Source organism: Gossypium arboreum, chromosome 9, assembly GCF_025698485.1.
Source record: "Gossypium arboreum isolate Shixiya-1 chromosome 9, ASM2569848v2, whole genome shotgun sequence".
Lineage (NCBI taxonomy): Eukaryota > Viridiplantae > Streptophyta > Magnoliopsida > Malvales > Malvaceae > Gossypium > Gossypium arboreum.
In genome coordinates this window covers 2,963,553-2,973,738 of record NC_069078.1, presented here as the reverse complement: position 1 = coordinate 2,973,738, position 10,186 = coordinate 2,963,553, and the positions used below count along the sequence as shown (strand labels likewise).

General features: G+C 29.1%; 1 protein-coding gene across 1 annotated transcript; it reads right to left on the bottom strand.

Annotated features, from left to right (window-relative positions):
* Positions 1 to 5,721: 5,721 nt before the first annotated feature.
* Positions 5,722 to 7,422, bottom strand: LOC108456034 (transcription factor MYB54-like). The gene is made up of 3 exons (XM_017754628.2): positions 6,792 to 7,422; positions 6,275 to 6,709; positions 5,722 to 6,171 (listed from the first exon to the last, which is right to left on the bottom strand). The coding sequence occupies exons 1-3, from the start codon at positions 7,159 to 7,161 to the stop codon at positions 5,912 to 5,914; spliced, it is 1,065 nt and encodes a 354-aa protein (XP_017610117.1). The 5' UTR covers positions 7,162 to 7,422; the 3' UTR covers positions 5,722 to 5,911.
* Positions 7,423 to 10,186: the final 2,764 nt, after the last annotated feature.

Sequence of the window (10,186 nt, the reverse complement as noted above, 5' to 3'; positions counted from 1 at the left end):
GATTAGGGTAGAAAATATTTTACTTTTATATTTTACTTTTCTTTTTATATAGAGAATTAGATTAGGGTAGAAAATATTTTACTTTTCTTTTTAGTTTTATATACTTTTGTTAACTAGTAAGACTGAGAGGAGAACTATGTGCCTAGGTGAGACCTAGAAAACTTAGGTGGTAATTCCAAGTTAGGATGAGACCGAGAGGAGATTCTTAGTTAGGAGTGGCAAGAGGTATAATCGCAATAGGTTATTAGCTTAGTTTGCAATCGACTAGTCAATTGACCACTGATTTATCATTTACATCATTCAAAGCAATATGGAAGAAAATTAGATTAGTTTGTTTAATTTGTTAATTTAGAATTAGTCTAAATATCCTTTTTATTTGGTTGTGCTAATAATTTCTGACTCAATCAGATTCATAATTGCTTAACTCGTAATTAACTTGAAAATCACATTTACCAATTTGACAATCCCTTGGGTACGATCCTCAGAATACTTCCATATGTTGTTGTAAAAAAATTGTATTACAATTGGACCTATACACTTGCAGTAAAACCACACCTTTAAATTGTTTCATATTTTGCTTATTTCTGGGCACATATGCAAATGGTCAATGATAAGGTAGTTTTAAAGAAGATATAGCCATGATCCATGGATTATGTAGCCAGAAGTAAAATTGACCAATTCTTTGACTAAACTTTTGGGAGAAAACTAATAATAAAACATCAAGGGGAATGAACTATTACTTATGTGATTGACGGTCACATGAATTAGGTTCATATGGGTAATAACAAATCCTTATTTGATTTATTGAGCACTATAAAAATTATGTCCTTCCTATAGTGTAAATAGTGCTAAAACTACAAAGAAAGTAAGGCTGAGTAAACATTTAATCAAATCCTTATCCTTCATAGGTGGTGTGTTTTGTAGTGTATACTTGATGGATTGACATATATGAGTGTGAAATGAAGTTTCTTCTATGAGATTTTTGGTGAAATCTCTAGAGCACTCATGAAAACTTAGGAACATAAATGGTTTATTAGCGACAACCGCGTTGAACAAAAAATATCGTGGGTATAATATGATTCGTGAGAATTTTAATTTACATAATGAATTCTTGGTTCATAGAAACTTAAAGTTTAACCAATTATTCTGTAAATTATGTTTCATTTATTCTAGCTCTAGTTTATAGTCTAAAAGATATTAGAGTCAATGCATTATATCAAAAAAAGAAAAATTAATTTTTTTTTCCTTAATTCTTTTGAAATATGTAGGGGATTGTTAGAAAAATTGAGGTATTTCAAAAGAACAAAATCCCACATTCCTTAGGAAAACTTTGAGACCCTTTCTTATAAGCTATTATATATCATTAGGCTTGTAAGAACCAAGTTGAGGGGTTGTGCTCACGTGCATGAGAACTAGGCCCAACAGGCCAATGTAGTGTAAACCGATGGATATCCCCAACATGTGGTAATAACAGAAGTTTGATCCTTTTATAGAAATATCATAATACATTATGTTTTTTAAAATTAGGAATAGCTTAACCGTTGGAGGCTGTTTTTAACCAATACTAGATTCATTGAACTACTTTAAACCTTTTTTTTTTTATCTAAGTCAAACTTACTTATCTTATTTTTCTTTACTCACCTATCTAATTTTTATCCAGCAATTATGCTATAAATATTTGACTTAATTATCTTTATAAACACATGCAAGAAAAAAAAGAAAGAAAAAATGTAGCATTCTTCACTCACTTTTTTCTCCACCCTCTTAAGTTAAAGAATATTTTCATCTTGTGATTTATTTGTTGTTCCTGCCCTTGTTATTTTGAGAAAAGAAATTATTTATTTTTCCTGGTCATGTTCTTTTGAACAAAAGAACTTGCTGAATTCTAGAAGATGTGCTATACAACAAAATATCGTTAAGGGCAGTATTTGGCACTCCTTAAGCTATTACCTTAGTTATGTGATTTGTTTGATTGTGAAAAAAAATCCCCAAAAATTCTTGACTATTTACTTACATCGTTTTGAGATATTAGATTGAAAAGTTGTTGAGATATAAACTATGTGCTTGAAAGTAGTGGCTAAAGGAGTAAGTGCTTCTTCAAGCATTGCCAAAAACAAGAAATAAATAGGGGGTACAAAGTTTGTTTATGTTGTTCAGTTTTTCTACGTTTGCTGAAGCTAGCTTAGTGAGACGTATCCACTACCTTCAAACACTTACAACTTTATGTTGTTCAATTTTTCTACGTTTGCTGAGTCTAGCTCAGTGAAAAGTATCCACTATCTTCAAACACTTACAACAAGTGATCCTAAAACTATCACACCCCAATGGCAATTTCCTCACTTTTGTACCTTTGAAGACTAGATTCCTCACCACTGAAGTCACCATTGTGAACTTAGCATGTAAAACCACAATACAAAGGTTTTACAATCAAATGCACTATTACAAATAATGTTCCTCACTTGAACATGTTAAGTGCTATCAATTTCCTGTACATCAACCTATACTAGTCCCTCAATTATATAGACTAATTTGAGACTTGCTAGCACAAAGAAGATTAATCAAAATCCCTATAAAACAACCACTATATAAGTTGAATACAGTTTAATAATAACAAACAAAAAAAACAAGGACTGTTGACAGTTAAATCTTGACTGGTTCGATCCAGTCCAACTTCTTTGATCTAAGGGATTAGATAAACATGACTCGATCAGATCCGATTCTTCAAATATGTTTCCTCAAGTCATATGATCTTCATTGATGGGCTAGATACAATCCACAATATTAGCACGTCCCAAAAAATATGGATCAATAAATTGTCAATAACACAAATACGAAAACTGAACATTCTATCGTAGTGGTTTAGGGAGTAGGCACTCCCTCAATCACTTCTCGATCTTTCCAAATTTCCAGCAAGGGATTTTTAGTAAACCTTAAGATTATGAATGGAGAAAAGATTAGATCAAGAAAAAAAAGCTTTCAAAAGTTTTAGTCTGATTTGTGTATTTAAAAAGATATTAATTTTGAAGAAGTTAAAAGTCAAATAAAGGCTTTTTTGAAGACTTTTAATGTGATCAAGTTTCAAGTAAAGAGATCTAATTTTCAAAAGAAAACTACTCCTAAAAGATTTCTAATATTTGTTTTCTTATTTAAGATCTACTTGAAGCAAAAACTAAGGAGATATACACCTACATTTACTAAACAAAAATTACAAGCCAATGTATGCCTATTTAAAAGAAGGCTTTTATTTGTTACTTGATGAAATTGAGAGAGAAATTATTCTATTCATGTTAGGGTTTCATTCTAATGCAATGTTATTGTAAATAAATTGTTTTTACTGATCGTAACTTAGTGAGTTAGACTTAAATCGCGTCTTATACAAACTGATTTATAATGAATTACTCTGTAATCAATGCCTCATAGATACAAAAAGTTTCCGAACTACGTAATTCAAATTTTATATCCATCTCTTATTTCAATTATAAAAATCAGATTTATCATTATTCCATAACTTCAAATTATCTTTTTATCTGATATTCGTGTAATATAATTATAACTATCGAGTTCAACACAGCAAGTGTCTAAAATATGCTTTATGACAAAAGAAAGCATATCTCATCCAGGATTGTAAAGCCCCATGAAAATTGTATGGTTTGAAAAGTGACCAATGTTTTTGTTTTTGTTTTCATCTGTTTTGTAACTTATTAGCCTCACTGTTGTTCCACCCCATCACTTTCCTTATTCTGTTACTGCTCTCACCACCATTAGCATCACTCTCCATCTCTCATTTCTGGTACATCTTTTCCATTTCCATTGCATCACATTTATCACTATCATAGAAATCAATATATACACATGTATGTAATTTTAAATATATATTACATTATAAAACATTTTCTTTTAAAATTTATTCAACAAAAATCATAAGTGGACTGATAAAAACTTGTATATAAAATTTATTAAACATGTTTTTGATTTTTGGATACGTGGTATTTAATTTTTATTTAAAAATATATAAAAGTATAAAAGATAAAAGTGCTATAATAATATTAGTTAATATTATTGAGTTGGTAGCTATTATATTGCTTTAGTTGAAATCATAAAGTTTATCGTAACTTTTGGATTTAATTCCGTTAAGTAAAAGTATTTATTCTAAATTTTATATAAAAAAGTGAAATTACCCTCAAAATAATATCTATTGCTTTGTATAAATAAGAGACTTTTGGTAAGTTTATAACTGAATTAGAACTTGATTATGAATGTCATCAACTCAATCAAAATTTTAACTAGATATTAGATTATGTCATTGGGTAGAAAAAAATTCTTTTAAAATTTATTCAACAATAACAATAGGTGGAGTGGTAAAAAGCTTGTATATAAAATTTATTAAACATGTTTTCAATTTTTAGATACGCTGTGTTTGATTTTTATTTAAAGATTATATAAAAATATAAAAGACAAAAGCACTATAATAGTATTAGTTAACATTATTGAGTTGGTGGTTATTATATTTCTTTAGTTGAAATCATAATGTTTTGAGTTCAACTCCCGTTTGGGTAAAATTATTTGTTCTAAATTTTATATGAAAACTAAAATTACCCTCAAAATAATATCTATTGCTTTGTACAAATAAGAGATTTTTGTAACTTTATAACTGAGTTAAAACTCAATTATAGATGGCATCAAATCAATCAAAATTTTAAGTTTATATAAGATTTTATCAACTACATTAAAATCATAGTAAGCTTAAACGGTACAAATCACAAATCATTCTTACCTCAGTTATGATGATTACAGAATCATAAATTGGAACATCGAATTTATTTTTTTACACAATACTTAGAATTATTTATAACCCCTTTGCCAATTCTTAAAAAGGAGAACAAATTTACTTCATCGCGCTCGAACCCACGTCCTCCTGTACCGACAATAGTGTCGATGCCAATCGATTTAAGATTTAATCGACACCTCAAAACATATTTAGTTTAGGAGAAAACTTTCACTTTTAAATTTAGGGTGTATTTGTCAATTGAGTCTTAGATCGATTGACATCGACATTGTTATCAATGCAGGAGGATGTGAGTTCGAGTGTGTTGAAGTCCAATATCCTCCTATTTAAAGGACGGAGGGACTACATAGTTCTAGGCATTTATTAAAAAGAGCATGTATAATAATAACCTATAATAAGATTATTGTTCAAAAAAAATTAGGCTGTGTTGGAAAATTTTAATATTTAATTTTTCATGTGTTCAATAATTATAATAAATTCTTAATTAATTCAAAATTTTAACCAAAAAATGAAATAAAATGAATACTATCACTTAATGTTGAAAAGATTAAATTGATTTTCTTTTTAAAACAACAATATTCAAAATAAATTATTTCAATACTTTTGTTAGAAATTAAATATTCATCCAAAACTATTAAATATAATATAAAATATTATATTAATAAGATTTAAAATTAGAAAATAAGTAAATTTTATTAAACAATATAATTATATACACTATTTATTTTTATTAACATAACAAATAGTTTTATAATGTAAATTCAATACCTACAAAATTTTATACTAAAAATTTAACTTAAAATTTCAATTTTATTTAAATTATGATTTTTGTATTTATATATTAAATTTTAAAAAAAGGAGTGATGTTTTAATTTGATTAAAAAGAAAAAATGAAAGAAAAGAAAAAGTAAGGGTGTGTGAAAACTGAGAAAGGGTTATTAGTTTTCACTGCTTCAAGTTTTGGATTTTGTGACAGAATGGTTTACATTGACAAAGATGCTGATGACACAACAAAGATCCTTTTCTCTTTGCCCTGCAATCATGTCTGAGCTAGTTTTTGGACCCTTCCTTTTTTTCAGTTTCTAATTCATTTTACCTGCTTTAGAAACCCCTTTGCTTCTTTCACTAAGCTCCTACTCCAAGAAAATCTATAAACGGTGGTGATGATGATGCTGCTGCTGATGGTGCCGTAATGGTCGTCTCTAAATGGCTCACTGATGACGACGATGGTTCGGTCACTGTGACTTGAGATGCAGATGCCATTGAGTCTGAGAAACCCGATGGCTGATAATGGTTACATGATTCTTGCATTAACATTGTTTCTTCTTGAACCATTTTCCATTGCCTACTGTTTCTGCTAATTAAACCTTCTTGGCTTCTATAATCTGTAAACAAAACCCAGAAATTTATGATGGGCTTCTCTGCAAAATAAACAACATACGAACTTGTAAATGCAACAGTGTTAAGAAGGGACTAAAAGGAACAAACCAGAAAAGAAATCCAAGGGTGTGGAGTTTTCACAAGCTTTGAAGCTTTTAGATTTTGACCCAAGAAAGAAATCTCCACCGTTGATTTCATCTTCTTTCCTTGAAGTTGAACCCTTGTTGTAAGATCCATTAGGGCCAACAAATGACGCTAAATATGGGCTTTGAGTGGAGTCTGTAAAGTCGCCAATGGCAGCTTGACTTAGCTTCCTCCTCCTATAAGCACTAGCCTGTTCTCTATATTTCCTCGACATTATAACATGCCAATGGTTTTTAACAGCATTATCTGTTCTACCAGGGAAAAGTCTTGCAATCATTGCCCATTTGTTTCCATAAGCTCTATGAGCTGCCATTAGTCTTTCTTCTTCTTCTTCTGTAAAAGCCTTTTTGTTGATCCTTGGATCAAGGTGATTAAACCACCTTAATCTACAGCTTTTACCTTCAAAATAATGTAAAAGAAAGCTTCATTGATAACAAATTCAAACACAAAAAAACACACAAGTCTGCAAGCTGATTTTTACCTGTTCTTCCTTGAAACTTTTCAGCTATAAGGTTCCAGTTTTGAGGACCATATAATGTAACAAGTTCCTTCAATTTAGAGTCCTCAGCTGGTTTCCAATGTCCTCTAGAGCAAATCTTTGAGACCCCAACATCTTTCCCATTGAGAAAACTTTCACTTCTTCCCCTCACAACACTCATGGAAACTGCACCCATTTCAGACCCTTTAGAGAAATGATCTTCCAAGCAATATGAAAACCCCTCTATGGGTTTTAAGACCTCCATTGATCGGTTTGAAGGAGGATGATATATGGGGCAGTACTTGGAAAAGCCATTATTTTCTTGGTGATGAAAGCAGGAGCTGTTGTGGAACTGTTGCAAGGTCATCTTCATATCCCAAAGTGGTAAAAAGATAGTGCAGATTGCAGATACAAAAACAAAGAAAGTGAGAGAGATATCAGAGGTTTTGGTAAGGAAAATAAGTGAGAGTCTGCAAAAAAGCTGAAAACAATAATAATAAAAAAATTGGAGAGATTTGGTGGGGGGGGAATTAGGAAGTGTTTGTTTTTTGGTTGTATTTCTAACAGGAAAATAAGAAAAAAAAAATATAAATTCCCACACGAATTACACTTAACTTCTGTTGAAAGTGTTTCACTAGTCTGTGATAGAAAAAAAAAGAACCTGAAACTCTACAGCTTTGACCCTTTCTGTCAAAAGGACATACTCTTACGCTACTTAATAGTGCGTGTGGAACTCGCACAATTCTACAGTAAATATTAGGGGTATTCTACTTGTGTTCAACCTGAATAGTAACCATCCAGTTTGACTCCAAATTTAGTTTAAATTTGATCAAATATCAATTTCCAACCTTAAGCTTTTCTAGACATAATCCAAATTTTGTTTATTTTCATACTTAAATTATAACTCGAGTTCAATTTAATTCACTTGTATTTCTGTTTGAGCTTATTTGTACTTAAACTCTTTCTATATAATAAAGGTAAAAATGTGATTTTATATTATATAAATATATTAAAATGAAAAAGCTTAATTAGACTAGTGAATCATTCGAATCTAGTATTACAATGCTCAAATTTGACTCGATCGATAGTTCAATTTACTTGAACTCAGTTTGGTAATTACCTTTCTTTAAATGGAACTTCAACAACTTGTAAGAATTAATGTTTTATTTAAACCCTTGGTAAATATCAAAATATGTGATATATTTGAAATTTGAATAAAAATATTAAGATTGAAAATGAATTTAGATAAAAAATATACAAATTGTATTTAAGCTTCAATATTCGAGGAGTGAAGCTCGATCCAACTCAATCTTTTTTTTTCAAGTTTATAATATGTTAGTTTTTTAAATATTATGTAATTTGTATAATATGAAAATTGAATATGTAATAATATAATGTAAATAATAAAAGATATTTTTTAGAAAATAATAAAAAATATGTCGAGATTAAAAATTGAATAATAAATAAAATAATAAATAAGTATTAAATAAAATAATATTTTTATTGATTAAGTTTTAACTTAATTGACACCGTTGTTATTACAATAAAGAGGAGAACACAAGTTTGAAAGCGCTTAAGCATGTTTTTCTTTCAATTTAAGAATTGGAGAGAGATTATAGATTAAGGTAGACATTAAATCTTAAAACATTAAGATCAAGCATGTTAAATCTTAAAAGTGGAAAAACTTTTTCGAAGTTGTTTTCATTATTTAGTACAATCAATACATGAGTTTCATGTACCATCTGTAAATAATAATATTATACTTCATCATTGAATAATTTAATTTGAATAAAATTAAATATTAATTAATTATAACTATTATAAATAAATACTAATAATTCTCAAATTTAGGGCTTCGATATAAGATTTAGGATTTAAACTTTAAGTATTTATTTATGATTTAAATATCATTTTATAAATCCTTCACTATATTTTTTATTTTATTTAATGATAACATATAATATTATTATTCATTAATGATATATAAAATTCATTAATTTAAACTTGCTTGATATACTTTATTAAAATGCAAGCAAAAAGGGTTTGATGGGGTCTTTGAGTTTTCTTTTTTTTGCTCATAGGGGCCTTTGAGTTTTCATGACCCTATATATCTGCCATTATATCTGTTGCGTTGTTTCAGCCACTGCAAAATCTGCAATCAAAACCAAAACTCACAGTGCACTGCATGTTTCATGAATTAATGATAATACATATACATATGTATGTATGTAAATATTTGTGTTATATCTTTAGCTGCCTTTAACAACTGCGAGTGGTGTTTGAAACATGCTCATCATTTGTTCCCTAGCATCACTTACACACGTGTGAATGTCACCTCATGTCACGTGTAAACTCTCTCGAAATCAGACAACCCTAACCCTCTCTCTTTCTTTTTCATCAATTATGGGATTCTTTCTAGCTTAAAAAAAACAAGTTGGCCACTGCTGCTGGCCCCATTCAATGTTATATTTACTGCAGGGGAGGATGGTACTTAGACCCTCAAGGGGCTATGGCCCCCAAGAATTTTGAGGAGTCTTTGCTATATATATTAAATTGATATCTCCAAAAATTACATATTTATTTTATTTTTGTTCATTGAAAGTGAAATTATAAATATATTTTAAATTACGAATAATTTTTAATTCAATATGTAATGTGATATCGAAATTTTGATTTGATAAACTTTGATATTAATTTAATTGTACACATTTAACATAAATAAATTAAGTGTTATGATAAGTGAATGTTATGCAAAAATGTTGCAACAATTCGAACAATATGTGAATATCATTACAAGCCTCATTTCAATGCTAACAATTTTAAATTGTCTTGACTTGTAAATGTCAATGATTAAAGCTATTGTTAGACACTCATTTGATATGGGTTTAAATCGTGTGACGCCTATCTCACTCCAATATTATTTAGAGAAAATTGAATTGAACTTATTTTAACAAATATAGGAAACTACAAGTCTATATTCTGTGAGATTTATTCTTTCCTATTTTAATGGATTTCAATAAAGGAGATCAAAGGGATTGAGGACATAATGAGAATGATTTGAATAAACTCAAGCCCTAATTTCAAGAGTTGAGTTATCATCAGTTGAAGATACGTTGATTCTTTTCATTTTCTATTGGTGATCATTGAGGGGGGAGAGAGCAATTCTTTTCTGAAGGAACATTTTATCAATGTATTTTTGTTGAGTATAATTCATTCCTCTTTGAATGTTATTTAGAAACCTTCAATTAGTAAGGTGGTGAGAAAGGGTAAGTGCAAAATCCAAAAAAGAGTGTGACATTATTAAGGTTACAATAGCCATTTGGTTGATTGAATTGTAATTAGGAGTTGTACTGTGTTTCTTTCTGTGGATTTACTCTTTAATAAAATGCTACAAATGT

Coding starts and splice junctions, on each gene's coding strand:
- LOC108456034 (XM_017754628.2), bottom strand. CDS start 7,161: ATGAAGATGACCTTGCAACAGTTCCACAACAGCTCCTGCTTTCATCAC. Junction 6,710..6,791: donor AAAGTTTCAAGGAAGAACAG/GTAAAAATCAGC, acceptor ATTATTTTGAAG/GTAAAAGCTGTAGATTAAGG. Junction 6,172..6,274: donor ACCCTTGGATTTCTTTTCTG/GTTTGTTCCTTT, acceptor TTTTGTTTACAG/ATTATAGAAGCCAAGAAGGT.